Source organism: Balaenoptera ricei, chromosome 6 (genome assembly GCF_028023285.1).
Source record: "Balaenoptera ricei isolate mBalRic1 chromosome 6, mBalRic1.hap2, whole genome shotgun sequence".
In the NCBI taxonomy this organism is placed as follows: Eukaryota; Metazoa; Chordata; class Mammalia; order Artiodactyla; family Balaenopteridae; genus Balaenoptera; species Balaenoptera ricei.
The window spans coordinates 53,022,791-53,044,424 of record NC_082644.1 but is presented as its reverse complement, the minus strand read 5'-3'; the positions used below and the strand labels follow the sequence as shown (position 1 = coordinate 53,044,424).

General features: G+C 37.3%; 1 protein-coding gene across 2 annotated transcripts in view; it reads left to right on the top strand.

Moving 5' to 3' along the window:
- FOCAD (focadhesin) overlaps positions 1 to 21,634 on the top strand; it is a 311,371-nt gene that overhangs the window by 15,834 nt on the left and 273,903 nt on the right. For both annotated transcript variants that reach the window (XM_059924644.1, XM_059924643.1), the window contains exons 2-4: positions 11,282 to 11,370; positions 14,063 to 14,137; positions 16,669 to 16,823. In XM_059924644.1, coding sequence (XP_059780627.1) covers positions 11,314 to 11,370; positions 14,063 to 14,137; positions 16,669 to 16,823 — 287 coding nt within the window. In that variant the 5' untranslated portion in view covers positions 11,282 to 11,313. The remainder of the gene's footprint in view (positions 1 to 11,281; positions 11,371 to 14,062; positions 14,138 to 16,668; positions 16,824 to 21,634) is intronic.

The window sequence follows — 21,634 nt, the reverse complement described above, 5'->3', positions numbered from 1 at the left end:
GGATTGCAATATATGCAAAGGTGCAGAGCTGTTTGCGGATGCTGATGAGCTGCCTTGGGAACTTGATCTAACACTGTATATCCAAACCTAGGTTTTTGTTTTGGTTTTTAAAGATTTGCTTGATTCCCTGGGATGCAGCAAGATATAATAGAAAAAAACAATGTGTTGGATTTAGACCAAGAATCATAATACCTAACATCTAAAAAGTGTTTGTTATGTGCCTGGTTCTGAGTGAATTGCTTTAATGGATTATTTTAATTTTTCAGGAACTCTGTGTCAACTATACTTTATAGAGGAGTGGTTAAGAATGTGAACCTTGACTCACATTCATAGGCTGCACGGTTCATATCCATGCTCTGCTTCTTACATAATTAGGCAGTTAATTTTGACCTTTGCCTCACACGGTTTTTCATACGAAAATGAGGATAATAATAGTTCTCACGTCATGGGGTTTTGAATATTGGGTGAGAGAACACATGTAAAGAGCTTCAACTATGCTTGCCTGGCACATGGTAAAATTCTCAATAAATCCTGGCTGTTAATACCACTGTATAACCTCAGGCAAGTTACTTCCTCTCTGAGCTCTTATTTTCTCATACTGGAAATGGGGTTAATAGTATCTACCTCAGAGTTATTGTGAAGATCCAATGGGATTAGTTACTTATAGTGTTTTGTGGATGTTGTGGCACATAGGAGCTGTTTCATCCAACATGGTGTTCTGAATCTCATGTTGTGCTTTGTGTTCATTCAGTGAATCTTTATTGAGCAGGTACTTGTTATATGCTGGGGTATAGTGGTCAAAAAGAGAGTCCAGGTCCTTGCCATCAGGAGTTTGCATTTCACTGGGAGGTGGAGAGAGAGGCAGCAGAAATACTATATGATGATCGTTTGAGATTGCGACCAAAGCTATGAATGATACAATAGTGGGTCACTGAGGGTAGGGAGTGGGGAAGCACTTGGGGCTGGGGGGTAGGGGAGGCTCAAGGGAAGATGTGAACAGTGAGAGGAGTCAGCTGTTTAAACAGCAAGGACACAAACACTTGAGGCTGAGGGGCCTAAGCGTTCCAGACCTGCACATCGAAAGAACTTGGGAGGCTCATGGAGCAAACTGGAGGTCATTGTGGCTAAAGCTCCTTGACTGAGGGACAGGTGTGAGACCAAATCATGTAGGACCCTTTGGCCGTGGTTTGGATTTTGAATTTTATTACGAAGTGCAGTGGGATGCTGTTGAAAGGTTTTCAGCAGGTGAGTTAGAAGTCAACTATATATTTTGAATGGGAATTTCATGCCTTTCCTAACCGTGGGCGCTGGTGTCTTATTTCTCTAGCTGGTGACTTACATACAGAGTCCCATCCTAGTCTTTGATTAGAGATGCTCTACTTATCCCTAAAACTTAAATTCTTTTCCATCATTCGCTTCCCTTGACTGTCCTACATGGTATCAAGGGAGGGAGGAAACACACATTTTTAGAGTACATACCTACTGTGTCAAGATCCTCTTGGCTTTCAGGCTTACTTCATATTGTTATTTATGCCACCTTGTGAGGCAGGTGGCCCCAGATTTAACCAGTGAGGAAACAGGCTCCAGATAGTAAGTGATTAACCTAAATTTTAATGCCTAGTGGTGGAGTCAGGTTTTGCAACCAGCTTTGTTTTTCCTACTCCCTGACCCTCCAACCCCATGCATTTTTCTCTCTGTGTCAGGTTGCTCTGTCATCATGGTGATAGGGGTATGTAAGACTAAGCATAATCAAATTAAAGACGTTTTCTCATCTTCACTATGGATAGTTGTAGGGTTTGCAAAAGAATATATGACATTGCTTCACAATGCCCTATTCATCTTATTCATTTGAACATTTTTAGAGTGGTTCTTCTAACAGTGTGGTGATGATGTTGTTTTTGTGATTGTGTCCATTCAGGCCTGGAATATAGAGATATTCTCCACCTTGGGCCACACTGAGTTAGTTAACAGCAGGGAAATTTACTGTCTTCCTATAAAATTCCTTGGCCCATCTGATCTTCAGCTTTCATTAGTACTAAGAGTGTAAGTTGAAATAATTCTATTCCATTCGATATGATTTTAATAATTTAGTTTTCATGAAAAATAAGAAATGAGTTTGGCCAGTTTGCAGCAATCAAGAAAAATGTTGCCATTTAACTTGTCATCAGTCTACATAATTCTTTTCGAGAGTGAGAGTTTTTATTTTGGTATAAAATTTCCCAGGAGTCTAAAGTAGGAAAATAATAATGGTTATATTTCTCCTTGAAAATGAAGGAAGATTTTTAAATGGTCTAGAGTTAATTGAATCTATCTAGTTAAATTACATTGACCCCTTTTCAATATTACTCTTTCCATAAAGCATTGGTAAAATGGCTAACAAAGTAGTCTTTTATCATTTCTAAAATTTTTCTAGTTTGTTGCTCACTTAATGACATCTGTTAATGATGGATTTCTATGCTTATAGTGATTTGGGTTTTAGAAAGTCATATCCTCTATTTCTGAAGAATGTGTAAGTATTTGAATAAAGATTTTCATATTTTTGGTAACTTTATTCAAATTACAAAAACACATATTCTTGTGAAAAAATTAGAAACTAGGAACAAGCAAAATTAAAAATCACCCATAATTTATGTTTTCCAGGCTTTTCTATGTACATATGTGCCCAGACTACCTGAATTTGAATTTCAGTTTATTGTATGACCTTGGGAAAGTTATCTGTCTTTTCTGTGCCTCAGTTTCTTCTTCTGTAAAATGAGTGCCTATTTCATAGGGTATTGTGAGGATTAAATGAGTTAATAAATGTGAAGTGCTGAGAATATTGCCTGGCCCCCAGGTGAGAATCACACATGTGGGTTTTTTTCTTTTTTAACTTTATAATGGAAAATTTCAAACATATATAAACATAGAATAGTATTATGAACTCCAATGTACCCATCTATTATCAACATTTAGATGTTCTTGTTTTACTTATCATTTCTTCTTTTTTTTTTTTTCCCTGGAGGGACACTGGTATACTTCAGTTTGTGCCATATTAATATTTGCTAAGAAGTAAATTATTTTAGAGAACCAGTGCGCAAAATTTGAGTCATTTTTTAGGGGAGGAAATACAAATCAAATACCTATAAAACACATTCTGTGGTGTTTTAGTAAATTTTAGTTAACTGAATGGCATTAAAAGTAATATGATGAATACAGAGATTTTAGCTATTCAGATTAGGCATTTTTTTTTTTTTTTTTTAGATTAGACATTTTTTGGTCAGTAAGGTCTTCAGAATGATTGGGCATCAGTTTTATTATAAATATACAGTAAAGATTATTTTGTATCAACATAAAATACTTATTTAAAAATGTACTGAGCAATTTGAGAAATTATTCTTTTGGTGGAGCAAAAATATTTAAAAATTATAACATTAGAAAAAGTAATCTCATAAAGGAGCTAATTTGAGGACTTCTTTGAAGACTTAGGTTGGATACTGTAAAAATTCTAGAGATAAATCATTCTTTAGATTTTAAAAATCACTATTTTTCATCTGCATTCCCTTGTATATTTAACATATAAATACATACACGTAAAAGACACTTTAGAAAAGATAATCCAAGAATAATTGAAGAAAATATTGTAACAAATCAGACATTATTGAAGTTGGTGGTTTTGTTTCTTACTTTCATGCTTGGTTCTCCTGGACAGTAATAAGCTCTAACTTGGTATTTCCTGCCTTTGATCTTATTTTAGACTCCCATTTCAAAATCTATGAGTAAGTAACATGTGATGTAACTGAGAAGAAACTAAATTGTAAAGGCAAGAATATGATAGTAATTTGATGTATTTTAGTAAATTGCAACCAGTGAGATAATCAGAACTTATAGTCACCTAAATTTGCTCAGCACTTGAATTACAGATCTTAAAATTCCTGGGACGTGATGCAGGAATGTGGAGTGCGCTGGTCATGCCTCATGTTACTGATAGTCCAGAGAAACACTGGATTGGGAGTCAAGAAACCTCCCTTCTCATGTGAACTGGTAGGATGAGTACCTTTTTGTTGAGTTGCTTAACCCCTCTGACATTGTTTCTCCAGTGACAAAAGTATAGAAGGGAGATGCTCTCAGGTCCTATATATTATTAAGGAAGTACTAGCTGCTGCAACAAACAGACCCCAAAATGCAATGGTTCAAACAAAGTAGAAGGTTTTTTTTTTTTTGGAGTTTCAGGTTTGCAATTCTGCTCTAAGCTATCATTTAGGGCTCCTTCCATCTTGTTTCTCCAACCGTGTCCTAGAGGCATTGTCTTGATGCACATGATTGAATCTGAGTTGTTGCCAAGACCTGGTTTCTGTTGGGAATAGAGTGGAGGAAGCAGGTTGTAGCCTGGAATTGGCACATCATATCTGCTCAGATTCCACTGGGGAGAACTTGATCACATACACAGTCTCTGTAGCCATACTTGAGGCTACGAAATGTAATACAGCTGGTCAGGCTACAGTTTTATTAATATAGAAGAAAAGCACAGATATTGAAGGATAGTTAGCAGTCTGCCACGTCAATGCCGTTCCTGCTTTCTCTGATTGACCAAGTGGTTCTGTCATACCAGTAGGTTGACCTCTATCCCGTCTTGATTTTGAAATTAGTGCCGAAAATAAAAGTATTTCCTACTCTCAGCTTAATTTAATGATGACTTAGTGAATATAATGATTAAAAATCACTATTTTCTTACACTCGCTCTTTAGTATTAAAAACTTTCCATTGCAATTTTCCCATGACATTTCCGTTTTTATGAATCATGTTGTTAGGAGGACTCCAATTGTCCTGTTAATTTGAGAGTGCAGGAGCCAGCTGGATTTTGAAGCTTTTGAAGGAAGAGCTGATGTTAAGCTCGAGTTTCTAGCAGTTTTCGGGATATAATAAAGGGTGATGAAACAGATTCCAGCTGCCAGATACTAGAGAGGCTGTGGGACTCTTAGGGACTGAGAAGAGGTAGGTGAGAAGCTAAGCAGGTAGGAGAACAAGGAAGATATAAATATTGCGTGATTGAAAAGTTTTTTTCTTTTTTTCTTTAAGGGGCAGAGTGAAGCAACTAGGAGAGTCTGGAATATACCCCTGAGCCACAGTCTTGATAAACTTATAAGATCAGGTCAAATTTATTGATGGTGCACATCAGCTTTTCTATAAGCCATTAAAAAAAGTAATAAATTGTCAAAATATGTGTTAAAAATCCTCAGTCTGATGGTTCCATAGCTTAACTTGTGGGTGGAAGAAGCTAAGTAAATGCATAACTGATAATTGGAAGAGTTGATAAAGTGTTAGAAAGAAAAAAGTCCTAGTTGTGTCTCTGAAACAGGGTCCTGTTAATGTGAAGGAAGTTTACTTTTTATCAGTCTGATGATGACTTTGCTTTTGTAGACTAGCTTCCAGAATGTTCTCTCTGTAGCCCTGACTTCCACCTGCATTGCTGCCCTGAGTCCTTCCTATATAGAAATTTGGTAGTCACGAGTGCTCAGAGTCAAGTCTTTCTCTGTGACCGTTGGACACCGGCCCCCGCGAACTACCCTGCATAATCCCTCTGCTAGGTTCCCATAGCACTTGTGAATATAATTACAGTTGACCCTAGAACAACATAGGCTTGAACTGCACGGGTCCACTTATACATGGATTTTTTTCAATAAATACTTTATTACAGTATTACACAATCAGTGGTAGGTTGAATCAGTGGATGAGAAACCATGACAGTGGAAGGCTGATCATAACGTTGTGTGCAGATTTTCACTTGTGCGGGGGTCAGCGTTAGATAGATTTTTAACCCCTGTGTTGTTTGAGGGTCTACTATAGATAGATTCTTATCTTGTTTTTCAGATTGTATCCTTCATTTGAAGTTTGACACTAAATACTTTTGTGTGATCTATGGCTGTATATTATGGTATCCTAGGGAAACTATTGAGAAAGTTGAAAACCTAAGGTGCTTTATCTATCTGCTGCTCCTTTATTACTTCTAGAGTGCAATTGATTTATTTTTGGGGAAGGGTTCTTTTGAGGCTGAAACACCTTGGCAGATAAGATGATAATTGCTTAAGTTAAACAAATGCTTTGATTCACTTGGAACTTAAAGACCTCATTAAAAATTCTCTTTCTGATTTAGATTCAGACAGACAAAAAAGGCACTATGACAGGTTGGAGATAAATCTTTTAAAATCAAATACTCTTTTTTTGTAACGTGGTTTATGGAGCATATTGTGACTAGTTTCATTTGAGTAATGAATGTCAGGGTAAGAAGTAATACATAAATTGTTTTCTTAAATGTATAAAATGCCCAAGGGACGTTGAGATTAAAAATAAAGTAGGACACATGTTACACTGCCAATGCTAAAGCAAAATATGTACTCGTTTTGAAATTCCCTAAGAGAATATGATGTTTTGATACCTTGAAAGGCGAAGTGGTTGTGATTAACCTTGAAATATGTCTCCAGCAGGTGAAAGACACCTGCAGTTTGTAGCTCAAGGATAGCAAATCAAGGATGATATCAAATCATATTGCAGCTTTGGTAGTGGTTTTGAGAATGCCTAAGGAAAGATAGTTACTATAGATTTTAAAAATTTACTTATTCTCTAAAGTGTTGTACCAAAATTAGGACTGTCTTTTGTAAGCTTAGGTATTTGTTGTCTATACTTAGACAATTTTGATAAAAACAGTACTCTTTTACTCCATTGGCCCACCTCCTGGAGACGAAGTCCTCTTCCCGGATGGCTCAGCTTCTTCACTGCCATAATAAGCTATTAGCCTAACCAGCTGTTTGGTCCCCAGAGCATTTTGGAATTCCATCATTCAGGCCTGAATCAGAGTATAACCCCACATTTCTTCTATTTAACTCTCTCACTCTTGACATTTGCATAAGTATATTCTGTGATAAGTTGATAACCCTCTGCTTCTCTGGATACTCTAAAGTTGACTTTCTATTGAGTTAGGTTAGATCATCAGAAAACTCTGTACTTGGACCCCATTAGCTGAGAGTTTTTTTTCTGAATTACATGTTATGTTATAACCATGGCTTTCTCCAGGGTTTGTTTAAAAAAGAAGTAACATAAAATTCCATTTTGCTTATGTTATTGAGATTATTGTTTATTATATCACTCTGTATCCCATATAGAAAGCCTAATGTGAGAAATTTCCTTCAGAGTTTAGGAGCATGAAAAAGTTTGTTTTCTATGATAAAGAGAACTTTTTCATCTTTTAGATAATAAGACATGTATAATTTATCTTATTTATGTATTTACCTGTGCTTGGATGTACAGGGGCAGATTTGAATGTCAATTGTAGCAATTTTTGTCAACAAATTTTAGAAATTAATTAAAGAAATAGGCATTATGTAAACCAGGAGTCAGTAAACTACAGCCCACCTGCCTCCTGTTTTTGTAAATAATGTTTTATTGGAGCACAGCCCTGGTCATTTGTTTATGTATTGTCTGTGGCTGCTTTCCTGCTACAGTGGCAAATCTGAGTAGTTGCTATCTGACCCTTTACAGAAAAATATGAACAATCCTAATGTAAATAGTCACATGGTAGTATGGGTCAGACCAAATGCAATAGCACTGAAGAAATATAAAGCAAGGCGATTGCTCTAAGATGTGGCTGCTTGGGAAAGGCTTAACAGAGAAGATATGCTATGAAACGAATTTCATCTTTAAATAGTAGGAACATACAGAAGAGGACATTTTATATGGGAGACAACAGCATAAATAAAATCCCTTAGGAATGAGCGATTTTTGAGCACATGGGACTATTCTGAAAATGGTTTTAACCAGATTCGAATTAGACAACAGTGAAAATGAAGTCAAATGTGTGAGACTGCTGTTGGAGACTTAAAACCTGGGAATCAGAATTTGCATTTAATCTGACAGGCTATTGAAAACCCACTATGAATTCTTTACAGGGAAATGATATGATGGAAATAGCATTTTAGGACAGTTAATCTGACAGCAGCATATGGGATGAACTCAAGCACGGAGAACCCCAAGATTAAGCAGTTACTGAAGGAAGCCTAGCATGAGGAACGAAGATGATGAGTAGAGAAATGGAGAGGAAAGGTAGACTCTGAGTTGCTGGAAAGAACAAAGCTGACTTTGTGACTGACTGGATTTAGAGAATGTTGGTGAAGAAAATTGTGAGAGGAGAATTGAGAGAAGATGCGCTGAAATGGAAACAGTTTTTATGAGAGAAAATATGTGTTTTGTTTTTAACCTCTCCAATTTCTGGTGTTTTAGAGCCTTATGAGAGAGCGTAAGGAAGTGTTTGGAGCTAGGGATGAGATGAAGCCTCCAGGAGAGTTTTCATGAAAGAAGCACAAGGCAAAAGGCTTGGGAGCACCTTCAGGAAGATGGTGTGTGAGAAGCAGAGTGGACAGAGGAATTGGAGGAGCCAGTAGAGCAGTGTTTGCCAAGGTGTATCCCAGGGAAGGCTGGTTATGTAGACTGTTAAAAGGTATTTTTAGAAAAAAGGTGGGCCATGACCAGATAAGTTTGGTAAACTCTGGGTTAAGCAAAGTTAATCAAACTTCTTGCTTTAGAACGTCTCAGATTCTTTAATAATACACACCATTATTTGTATCACCAGCTAAGATCTGTCTCTCAATTATAGATTCATCTATCCAACTTTCTCCCTGACATTGCCACTTGGATATGCATTAAGCATCAAAACTTACCTGTCCAGTGGAATTCCTAGTCTTCCCTCACAAAACTTATTTCCCTATCTCAGTTGATGGCAACTCCATCTTTTCCTTTTAGTAAAAAAAATGCCATGGTAAGTAATATATACATGGTTTTGTTTAATGTGTAAAATGCCCAAAGGAATTAAAATTAAGAATGAAGTTGCTCAGATCAAAAACTTTGACGTCATCGTTGACCCTTTCTTTCTCCTATACTCTCATCTAATCCATTAGCAACCACATTGGCTCTGCCTTTGAAGATATCCAGAATCTGACCTCTCCTCGCCTCAGTGATTCTATTAAAATCTTACCACTTTTTTTTTTTTTTCCTGTAGTAGTTAACAGCTTCACTCAGGATAAATACATCTGTCCTTCCAGTGGCCTACAAGGCCCTCTGTGGTCTGGCTTCTCACTGACTCTGATTTACCATTCTCTTCCTCCTTCACTCTGTCCCTGACTCATCTTTTTCCTCTTTCTGGGATGGGTCTTAAGCAGGTTATTAGCTTAGGGCTTTTGCACTCACTGTTTCCTGTGCCTTTGACACTCCTTTCCCAGATTTGTGTGGCTAACTCCCAAATGTCACCCTCTAAGGTGACCACCATATTTAAATAGGAAGTGTGTCCACCCCTCATTTCTCATCCTCCCCCCCTTTATTCTGTTGGCTTTACTTTTTAAAAACATTTTTTTCTTCCAGTTTTATTGAGGTACAGTTGACATTTAGCACTGTATAAGTTTAAGGCATAGTGATTTGACTTATATACATAATCAAATGATGACCACAATAAGTTTAGTGAACACGCATTGTTTCATATGGATACAAAATTAAAGAAGTGGAAGAGAAATATGTTTTCCTTGTGATGAGAAGTCTTAGGATTTACTCCCTTAACATTGATATATAGCATCCAGCAGTGTTCATTACCTTTCTCATGTTGTACGCGATAACCCCAGTACTTGTTTATCTTATAACTGGAAGTTTGTACGTTTTGACTGCCTTCATCCAGAGCCCCCCACCCGCGCCTCTGATTTCAGTTGCAAAATAAATGAGTCACAGGTATGAAATGTGTAGTGTGGGGAATATGTCAATAATTATGTAATAAATTTGTATGGTGATGGTAACTAGACTTATCGTGATCATTTTGAAATGTTTAGAAGTATCAAATCATTATGTTGTATAACAGGAACTAACATAGCGTTGTAGGTCAATTGTACTTCAAAAACAAACTCATAGAAAAAGAGATCAGATTTATTTTTTTCCATTGTATCACCTTCTAACATATTTCATGTATTATTTGGTTTTTTATTTACTCTTTGAATCTTCAAGATGGCAATATATGTCCCTACAAAATTCTTTTTTCCTCTCGAGGAGATCTCTATCTTGGGTTTCCCAGGCACACACTTTGGGAAATCCTGTTGTGATGTCTTATGGAACAAAAGAGAAGAACATTTCAAAAAAGGTGAGATTAATACAACGGGGAAGTTGAAGAAATTTTGACCTGCTTAAAAGCTAATGAGTAAATTAGGCAGGGGACATGGTTGGCAGTCTTAGAACATGTTGCTTCAATGCTATGAAATGTCCAATTCAAGGGACTTTGCCGTAGCAAAGTTCAGATGTTGAGGAAGAAAGGTAGTATAAATTATTTATTCAGGGAGTTTGACTTTGGAAGAAAGGGAGGAGAATAGTGAGAAAGAGCTGCAGGTTCAACACAAGAAGCTTCAGGAAAGCTTGGTTTTGTTGCCTGTTATTTTTATAAGGTGACTTAGAGAACAGTACTGACATAAACTTTTTTTTTAAGTTATACTGTAATAAATATGTGGCCTAAAGCATCCTATTTTTTAGAGTGGTGTAATTTGCTGGGTTCAGTGCTGCATGGGAATTGGATAAATTGGGATCCTTGGGAAATCTTCTTATTAGTTCTGTGCCTCCACTTTGCCACCTGCCCTTCTCCATGATCTTGTTCTTGTTGTTGTACTTGAGAGCCCAGTAGGAGTGAGAGGTGTGATGTAAATATTAAAAGTTGGTGCTAATTGCTTGCTTGTTCCTCTTTTAGAAGACACGGGATCTGTTTTGATGTGTGAGTTTCTAGGTCATTTCTATACTTCCTGAAAAAGCTCACCAATGCTTCACACTTGTCACTAACAGTTGGATTCATGATTAAACGGAAGCTTGTACCAGAGTGAGGCATAATTTAAACAATTTTGTGAAAGTTTTGATTCTTTCTCCCTCAGAAGTTTTGATCCACAGAAGAATTAATTTCTATTTCAAACGTGTGGTTTAACTTTTAAAATCCTGTTATTTAGGCTTGGACTTTTGGATTTTTTTGTTTGTTTCTGTGGAGTGAATTCATCTGTTTCAGAATTTGCTCTAATGGGAAAAACTAAGAGCTGTTGGGCATTTTTAGTTTACTTATCAGTCATGGCATTTGAGGGCTGAAGTGGTTAGCAGGGAAGGGTATGCCAAGGGATTGCTCTGCAGAGCCCTGTGCTTTATGTCCATTGTTGTCTTTGGAATGAATTACTTTCATGTTATTTGACAAATAGTTGGTTTGAACTCCTTTTCCGGACTCACAAATATTCTTTTGTTTTGGTTACAGAATCTGCTTACGTACATGTGAGAGAAGTAAAAATGTCAGATGATATCAGGAAAAGGTTTGAATTTCCAAATTCTCTTATCCAATCACAGGTAATTTTATTTGTTTGTTTATGCTTCATGGTAACAAACAAATATTTTTGGTGGATTGTTAATTGAATTTTATATTTTTAACATTAAATATTTTTATTCTTCTATGTACTGAAATATATATTAATAAACAACTTTTACATCAGTTAATTTGAAAATTTATATTTGACATAGGAAAGTAAATATTGAAATTGACCAATTTCTGCTTTCATTTATGTCATACTTTTCTTCTTAGAGATAAAAACCTTGATTAACCCTTGAATATATATTTTTTTGGTCTATAATTAATTATTGGGAACAGAATTAAATGGTTATACATCTACAGAGTATGAGAGATTAATATTGAAAAAGGTATATTCTACCACAGTACAACATTAAGAATAAAGATTTTTATAATAATGACATTCAATAGGTAAAATATCCTGGGTTAAAAAATTGGATCTACATGCTAACTCAGGTAGAAGATTGTGATAATTTATTTTAGAAGAGCTTTTCAGTTATTAGGGTTAAAACAGAACTGATTTTCTGGTTAGCCTTCAGCTAACTAGAAGCATTCCTGTTAATCAAGGTACCATAATAGCTACCGTCTTTTCTTGTGAGAGTAAAGCTAAGGGGCCAGCAGAAGCCTGCCTGAAGACTTACCAACGTACAGCGTCTTGGATACTTTCAACAGTTACCTTCGGAGATGCCTGCTGTGGGAATTGACTTAGCTGGGTAGTGGGGAACCCTTCCATGAGGAGTAGAACACTCCTTATGCAAGATTCCCTTCTACCTGACTGGGTTGGAGTCATATCCTGTGCAGCACAGGCGCTTACCATGAGGAAGAAGATGAATGCTTGGAGGATGCTGTCTGCAGTTTTTATTTTTCTGTACTTGGAGTCCCTTTATTAGCATAGATAAATCAAGAAATGCCTATTTGTGCTGCTGTTACAATTAAGTGAAAAGTGTATTGTCTAGTGTACGATATCTATTTAAACTATTCTGTTACGGAAAACTTAAGTAGCAATATAGGCTGATTTATACTTGGATTTTGTATTTTAAAATCAATTTAGGCTATATTCTCTGATTTGTTAGAGAGAGAAATTGGAAGGTAAATTAGAGAAATTGAATTAGGTGGGCAGTGGGGGGATGTTTATCATTAAGCTTTTTTCTTTTAGTCCTTTTTCTAAATATGAACAGTAGCTTTTTTTTGTCCTTGTGTTTCATATTGGTTTTATTAGGTTCTTGCAATTGTGCCCTGTCCTCTGAATACTTCTTATTGTTCTTTTGTAACCACTGCTCAGTGTTAGCACCATATTTCATTGATTCACACACATTTTTTCACATTTTAACACCTGTGAAATTCGGTTGTATCTAGTAATTGATGGCAGCGGTCATTATACCGTTGGTATTGCCTGCACATTTATGAAGTTGGCCATGATTTTCTAAAAGAGTCTGAAAGAGCTCTTTCATTAATATAAAATCAAAAATTTAAATTATAAGAAGCATTGTATAACAGATTAGTTGGCAGAGTTTTTATCTTTCTTGGTGGTACATAAAATAATGGTGCATCTTGCAGTTGATGGCCAGTTACATTCAATGAAATATGGTATATTTTGTAAACAGGAACTGAAACTATTCACTGGTCCTCAATTCTTGTTACTATCCCTTTAACAAGGAGGTAAGAGACAGTTCATTGATCTAAACTTAAAATTCATGTAAATGTGTGACTTGTATTGTAAAACTTGGACCATCAAGCATTGAGGCCTGAATTCAATTCCAATGTGTGAAATACAAAATGAAACAAAGGAGTAGGTGCTTTGTTTTTACTTGAGCTTTTCTGGAGACTTTGCAAGACTGACAGGTGTTCATAGTCTTTTCAGACATTGGTCTCAAGGACAGGCTGAACAGTTGTTGCCTTAGCAAAGTTTCTCCCAACCCATACATAGCATGGCTGTCATTGTTGCTAGCCTGTGGCTCTAAGATAGCAGTGCTGTGTGGTGCTGAAAAACTAGGAGAGTGGAGTTGAGGTGATGGGAAATAATGACATTTACGTATTTATGGAATCAGCTCTCCTATGAGAATCTTAGTTTTAATTAAGGGCTTTTTGACCAAAGAAGATATGAGAAAATTTTAGAGATTTATGAGGCTGAAAGCTTATTAAGGGGCTGAAACCTATGAGAAACCAACAAAAAAATTAAATCATAGAGCCTAGAGGAAGGAGAATGGTTGTGGTGAGGGGAGGACCTGTTGGTTCAAATCTGTGTGGGCCATAATCATGAAGATGGGGATTATGATCTTCATCAAGGGCATGATGAAGAATGATGCATTTCATTTAGTTGCAAAGATGATTTTAAAAACTGTGGAGTTTCTCGTTTTTCTCATGGTTTAATGGATGAAGCAATCTCAAATTATCTTCTAATACTAAGTGACAGCAATTTAAACTGAAATTCCAGCAATTTTCTCAACATCTATGAACAGTAGTTTGCTTATTGGGATAAAATGTAGGATAAAATGCTTACCCTGAGGGTTGTTATGAAGATAAGCAATTATGTATGTGGAGTGCCAATACAGTGCCTTCTACAAAGCACACACTCTATGAATGGGAGTGACTGGCATACCATATCAACTAGTACTGCTATTAGTTACCTTCAAATTCACTATTGAGCGAGAACTTCCAAGGGAATGTATTCATTAATTTTGTTTGTTTTTTTAGGCTGCAGGTCATCTTATTGCTGCAGTTCTAAAGGAAAATGGTTTTTCAGAAAAGATCCACCAGTCCACAAACCAGGTCTGTCTTTAACTTTGTGCTTTAGTTCTATTCTGATATTGCTGCTAGCTGGACTGCATAAGCACTTCTTTTGTTTTCCTCACAGTTCAGGTCACTATAGAAATGATTTTGCCTTTTTTTATTTGTTTGCCATAATTTTCTTTTAAACTTTAAAATTTGTAACAACACTCCAGGAATGAGATATGGAAGGGGTGAAGGGGAGTATTCTTATGACTATTAATAGAAAATAACATGGGTGGAAGGAGGGTAGGCATGCTTTAGAGAAGGCTGATAGGGTTACCGCTGAGGGAATCTTTTTGTTTAATGGAGAAAGTGAATATAGTGGCTCTGTTTGGGTGTAGGAGATTTCTCATGCTTTAGGTATAGCCCCAAATATGCATTCTAAGTTGGAAAGGTCATCCCCTGACAGGAAGAGCTGAAGGAAAAATTCTGTGCCATTCATAGAGCAGTTGAATGCTAAGAGCTGAAGCAATGCCAGCTTACTGACATTGCTTTACCACTTGGGTTTTGGTTGACCAGTGTTGTGTATTTTGACATGCTGATTGGAAGCTCTGCTTAAGTAGGTCCTCTAAGGTACACTCTATGGAGAATATAGGTGATGGAAATAAGATTTTTTTTTCATAACAGAAATAAATTGATTTCCTTTCTCTCACATTCCTTTTTATTAGCTGCTCCAAGTTACATCTCTTTACAGCTTCTGCTGACATGTTGAAGTCAATGTAGGGGCATACTTCACTAATTGGCATTTTTCTGGTGTTTGTATGTAGTCATATAAATTAGGTTTTCTGAGAATTCTGATCTTAATCCTGCCGATAATCACATTATGTACTCTGAGAAGATCTAGTGGTTTTACTTAAACTGCCAGGATTTACTGAATGTCAAATCCCTGTAACTAAATGTTTCCTCTTCTAATAAATGAATGCTTACTTCCATGAGGGCACAGTATTACCTGAGGCAACAGTTTTTTTATTCATTTATTTTGTCATTCTGGCTTAGTAGTGGAGTGATGACATTTAGAACGCTTTGGTATTGTCCATGCAGCTGAATAAAATTTCCTTCTGAATAAAAGAAATGGAATATAAATATTTCTTCCCTTCAGTGACTGTTAATTGTATTGTTATGTTAGTGGGATTCTAAGACTGAAGAGGCTCTCGGAGCCAGCTACTGTGGGAAAGTGGGCACAATTTAATGTTGATTTTCATTCTTTTAGTTATTCTGCGGGAGCTGGGGAATCTTAATTTTTTTTTCCTCCAGATTGTATGTTTCCCTAATAAATTATGTCAGGAGGAAGGAAAAATAGCTTCATTGTGTGTTCTTTAAAAAAAAAAAAAAAAAAAAAAAGCAAAAAAAAAATCCCCAAAACAACATGTGAAATCTAAATGGACTTAACCCACAATACATTCAAATAGAGGTTTATCATTAGTAGTGAACCTTTTTTTTTGAGGGGAGGATCATGAGTTCCTGAGAAAGTTATGAAAGCTAGAACCTCTGTTTTTATATAATTTTTCAAAATAAAGAACTTATATTTATCTATGTGTCCTTCTGGTGCTTTCCTGTCAAAGGTGACAGGTTTACAGTGTGAGGGAGAGAAGTCACAGTCTTCCTTGGGCAAATCACTTTTTCTAGGCTTTTGTTTGTAGTCATGGAACCAGCAGCTTGCTCGTAGCCTGTCCTACTTCTGTCTCTTTCCTCTGGGTCCACATTCAGCTTCAGTCACTTGGGGCAGGGACATTGTGGGGGACAGAGGGGTGGCATGTGGGTGATAGAGGTTGGTGGGAGGAGAGCAGGAACATTTTCTGAAAATGTTACTGCCATTTAGGGCTTGAAGCATAGGTATGATCTGGAGTCCAACTTAGACTAACTGATATGCTGGTATTGTTCATGTCTGGTTAAACAGCTTAGTTAGAGCACAGTGCTGGAGCCAAGTCATAGTTTTTTTTTTTGTTTGTTTTAAAATTAATTAATTAATTTATTTTTGGCTGTGTTGGGTCTTTGTTTCTGTGTGAGGGCTTTCTCTAGTTGCAGCAAGTGGGGGCCACTCTTCATCGCGGTGCGCTGGCCTCTCACTATTGCGGCCTCTCTTGTTGCGGAGCACAGGCTCCAGACGCGCAGGCTCAGTAGTTGTGGCTCACGGGCCTAGTTGCTCCGCAGCATGTGGGATCTTCCCAGACCAGGGCTCGAACCCGTGTCCCCTGCATTGGCAGGCGGATTCTCAACCACTGCGCCACCAGGGAAGCCCCAAGTCATAGTTTTGATCTCCTAGTACTTGTGTTGCTCGGACTTAGGTCATACTTCTGCAGCCAGCCTCATTTTGCAGCAAAGACACCAGATGAGAGAGAGTTGCTATTTCAGAACATATCCATTACCTCTCTTGGAAAACCGACTTTAGTGTATTCTACAAATGGTGTGACAGGGTTTTTGTAGAGGACAGTCAGCCTACTGTGAATGAATTACATTTTGATGAATGGCCGGGCGTGTATATGCATTTACTGCTCATCAGACGTGTGTTTTAATCACTGGTTTGATTTCAGACTCCTGCTTTGAACTTGCTGTGGGAGAAGTGTTGCAGTGATAATGTCGTGGTTCGAACAGCCTGCTGTGAGGGTCTGGTAGCCCTTGTCGCTCAGGATCATGCAGAGTTCAGCTATGTTCTCAATGGGATTCTCAACCTGATTCCATCGACCAGGTGCTCTTTCCTTCATGTTTGATCAGTTAATGATTTAAATTTTTAGAAAAAAATTCATTCATTTGCCATTAAGGGTCACCATTCATCCTACTTGCCAGTTGTTTTTCTTTCCCTAAAAATGTCATGCAGTTGAAATTTCATATGTGGTGAGAACATGCTAATTTAAGCTCTAAAAGTTTGGGGATTTGTGGTCATTTGCTGTACTTAAGTTTTGGGGTTCTGCTTATTTTGTCACTGCTCTTTTTAAGGAATAGCTAAGTAGTTTATCACTCACAGTTTGCAGTACAGATTCCTGACTTATTTTAAGAAAGAAGGTTGCCCATAAGCATCATTCCACAGTGGTAAAGTTTATACACTATTGGCAATACTTGGTCAGCCTTTAGCATCAGTACATGAGTTAGAAAATAACAGCACTAATTTCTTTAAAAGCATTTTGTGGTTTAGATATGTCTTCCCCTGATTAGTCCAAGTAAACAATGTTCTTTGAATCTGTTTGGAATGACCATATTTATTCCATTCACAGACTGAGGTTAATGGAATCCCAGGGGATAAAATGGGCATTCTGAGGTGGTCAAACAAGACTGTATTTGAACCATCCCATGGAAATGAGCATCTCTTGTAAAATACTCCCTGAAAAGGAGGTGCCACTCTTTGCTTCAAGAAATGGTCTTGATCTATATGCCCTCAGTTTTGCCTGCTTTAAATAATTTGAGCTTCTGTCCCCTTCTCCCAACTCTTACCCAGCCCCCCCACCTCCTTCTCAATGGGGTTACTTGTTCTCCTGATGTTTTTTACTCACCTTTACTGTGGTATCATCAGAGCTGAATACTTAATCCTTTTTTCTGCCTTCTGTGGAGATGGAGTACAGCTGTAACCATCAATGTGTGGACAGTGCCTTCCTAGGCTTGAGGTCTATTAGGTTAAGTAACCTCTGGCCTTTTAACCTTTCTTCACAAATCTTATTTTGTTCCCTTACATCATCTCTTTGAATCTTTTTTGGAGCCTTGATTTTTTTCTTTATATTCTGCTATCTACATTTGTAAGTCCAAGCCCTTTACGTGGTATACGTGCCCTTCCCAAACTAGTTCCCACCTTCTGTTCAACCTGCGTTTTCTGCCATGAACCCTCCTCTAAGCCATACATACCTGTTCCCTGTTCCCGAGCCTGTGCATGCTGTACCTCTGCATGGAATGTTCCTTCCCCTTCTCTTTCTGATATCATCTTCTTCATCCTTCAAGGCTCAGCTCAGATGTCACCTCTCCTGCCTAGATACTTCCCTCTTCTCAGCTGGGCTACTTGCTCTTTCACAATATATTTCTATTTTTAACCTGTATTTTTGTCTCTAGCACACTCTTCAGCAGTTAGTAGATGACCAAATCTTTCTGAATAAGTAAGGTTCGATCATGGCTAAAAACGTAACTCATTTTCTGTCTTTTTCTTTGTGTGTATGCCCATGTGCACATGCACACACGCGCACACACTCAAATGTTTTTAGAAAGATCCTATTGTATATCCATTAAAAAATTAGTTTTGAGGCAGCTTTTAAAAGGTTAAGTTTTTGTTTTTTGTTTTTTAAAAAATGTATTTATTTATTTATTTATTGGCTGCGTTGGGTCTTCGTTGCACTGTGCGGGCTTCTCATTGCACTGTGCGGGCTTCTCATTGCAGTGGCTTCTCTTGTTGCAGAGCATGGGCTCTAGACGCATGGGCTTCAGTAGTTGTGGCACGTGGGCTTCAGTAGTTGTGGCACGTGGGCTCAGTAGCTGTGGCTCACAGGCCCTAGAGCTCAGGCTCAGTAGCTGTGGTGCATGGGCTTACTTGCTCCGTGGCATGTGGGATCTTCCCAGACCAGGGCTTAAACCCGTGTCCCCTGCATTGGCAGGTGGATTCTTAACCACTGCACCACCAGGGAGGTCCTAAAAGGTTAGGTTTTAATGTGTCTCTCTTTTTGTAACTTATTGGTTACCCTTAAACAAGCCACCTAGATTTTGCCTCACCCTTTTTTTTAAAATGCAGGTAGTAGTATTAGTTCCTCCCTAAATATTTTCAAGTGCCTTAAAATTCACAAACAGAACCTTCTTGCATTGTCTAGTTGTACTGTTTATATCTAAAAGTAAGAGTATCAGCAGCTAAAGGGGCCAGGGGCCAGCTAATGTCTCTGACTAAGGGATAATTAGAGCAAGTTAGGTTATACCTTTAATTCCAGAATGTCCTATTAGAAAATTATGCTGGTGTGGGATATCCTTCACACATCAGTATAAGTCCATCATCACTATTGTAAACTGAAAAGCATAAGCTTTGCTGATAGTGGATCAGCATGTCATCTGTGTATATGAAAATTTGTCAGTAATATTAGATTTTTTAAAATTAAAAAATACATTTTTTGAATTAGCAACATGTTCACATGGTAAAAAATTCAAAAGGGTGTAGGAGGCAAATTCTCTGTCTTTCCTCTGTATCTCAGTTTTTCTCCTCAGGTAAAACTCTTAACAGGTCTTGTTATCCTTCTAAAGATGCTGTATGCACATGTAACTGAAAATTTATATGTACATGTTTTTTCTTAAAAAAAAATTAGTAGCCTACTATACATAGTATTCCTTATTTTGCATTTTTCAATGAAAAAAATATATCTTAGACATCATTCCTTACCATACATAAAGTGCTTTCTATTTTTTTTCCGGCTGTATAATATTCCATTGTATGAATGTGCCATAATTTACCAATTCCCTATTGTTTTCAATTATTTGCAATTATAGGCAGTGCTTCAATGAGTAATCTTACACATATAGGTTACCATTAGTTTTCAAGGGTCTTTGGAAATATGGCCAAGATATAGAAGAAAGCCTTGAATTTTATGGTAAGCAAATATAGGAATTTTAACAATTGAAGGATCCTGAAAAAACTTTTTTAAAAGTTTCTTAGCGTGTTCTTGTTGTCTAAATTGTTAGCCACAGGAGATGTAGACAGAGTAGATTCTGAAGCTAACTAATTTAACTTTTGCATCAATTTGATCGTGAAATGTGTTATATAAGTGCTAGGTTTTCTTTATTGTTGCCAGTAGAGGTAAGGATTATTTCTGAAGAATTTCCTTTGTTTTATTTCAAGTAGCAGAGCTTTGTGGTTTGTAGTGATTACAAAGACTATACTTTGCGTTGTTTATGCCTTAACAAAAGCAAAATGAGAATCAACTTTAAGAAATTAAATTAAATTTAATTAAAAACAGGGACCCAAACAGCCCCTTCCTCCGAATGCTCCTCAGGGAATCTTCTGAGACAGAAAACCATCTTTATCTTTGGGATCTAAAAACAAACATGACTTTGTCATTTCCCTGTGGTTCTTGGCTGAGACATTTTGGATCTTCAGTTTCCAGTGTTTAAATTTCTCCTTGTCTGTGGCTTTCTCTTCTTAAAATAGAGATTTATGGCAGTCTAGAGGCACCTTGGGAACAGAGCCACACAACGATTGCTCAGCTTTGATGCAGAAGAATGAGTCTAAAACTGTATTTTTTCATTTTGCCTACCTAGTATCCTAACATTCTTCAGAGGGAGAGAGAAAGAGGGAGAGGGAGAGGAAGGGAGGGAGAGAGGGAGACGGAGAGAGAGGGAGACGGAGAGAGAGGGAGGGAGAGAGGAAGAGAGAAAAGAAAGAGGGAAAGAGGAGAGAGAAGCAGCATCCTTCTGTGGAATAGATATTTAGAAGATGTAGCTTCCAGAGCTTTCTCAGCATTGCAGTGAATATTGAAAGCTACAAGGAAAGATGGAGGAAAAGTCAGTGAGGTTCTCTCTCCTAGCCTTATAACCTGCTCCTTGGCTCTTTGCAGGTCTAGTATGTAAATTCCCTTGGAACATGTATGAAAAGCTGCCTCCTCTTAACCACCCCCCCCCCGCCCCCAAATCCAACCCACAATTTGAGAAACATTGGTCTAGAGCCTGCTACATTGTATAGTCTAACTTTGAATAAGACTTGACATTGGTAAAGCTCTGGTTGTCTAACTTCAGGGAGTGGCTGGGAAAGGGTCTGGCTCTGTTTGAGAGACTGTTCCCTTCAAAGGAATAGTTTGATGTCCAGAGTGTTCTCGGTTCAAAGCTGAGGCAACATGAAACAATTGTAAACTAGTTTTTATAGCTTCTGTAAACAAAGAAGTGGATTTAAGAGGTTGAAAATGTTCTTTTAATCAGTAAGGAAATTTGAAAAAAAAAATTATTCCCTAGGGAGGGTGAAGGAAAGAAGGGGGCTACAGAGAAAACACAGTAAGGAAATTATTATCACCAGTTAAATGTAAATTTTGAAATTAAATAAAATTAGGGTGAATGATATACATAGTAGCATGTCCTTTTCTTATCCTTTAAGGAACTGCTTGTTTTAAGTTTAGATTGTTTTTGGTTTTGTTTTTACATTGAGTTTATCCTATGATAAAGATTCCCAAAGCAAGGAGTTTCCCCATTTTTCTTTCCTTAGATCCCCGCCCCCTCCCTTAACTGCACTAGCTTCTAGAAAGCTCATGTAGCCATTGTTATAGTTGCTTAGTAACGGGATTGTGAATAAAAACAGTACTCTCCTGTGGAACCAGGTATTTAGTTTTCGATACTGAGATGTCATGACAGCCTATAATTTCAGTTCAGCTGCTTCCCTGACCCGCCACCCCTTCTTTCAAAAAATGTGTTTGGTAGGACGGTTATGCTCTAGATAAACTAACGCTTCATTTGTGTTCCTTTTGTGCTTTCAAACAGGGAAGGGACCTGCAGTTTATGTATTTGGGGGAAAAATAAAATGTATTAAGGTGTGAGAGATTAAAGTCTATTTTCTGAGAT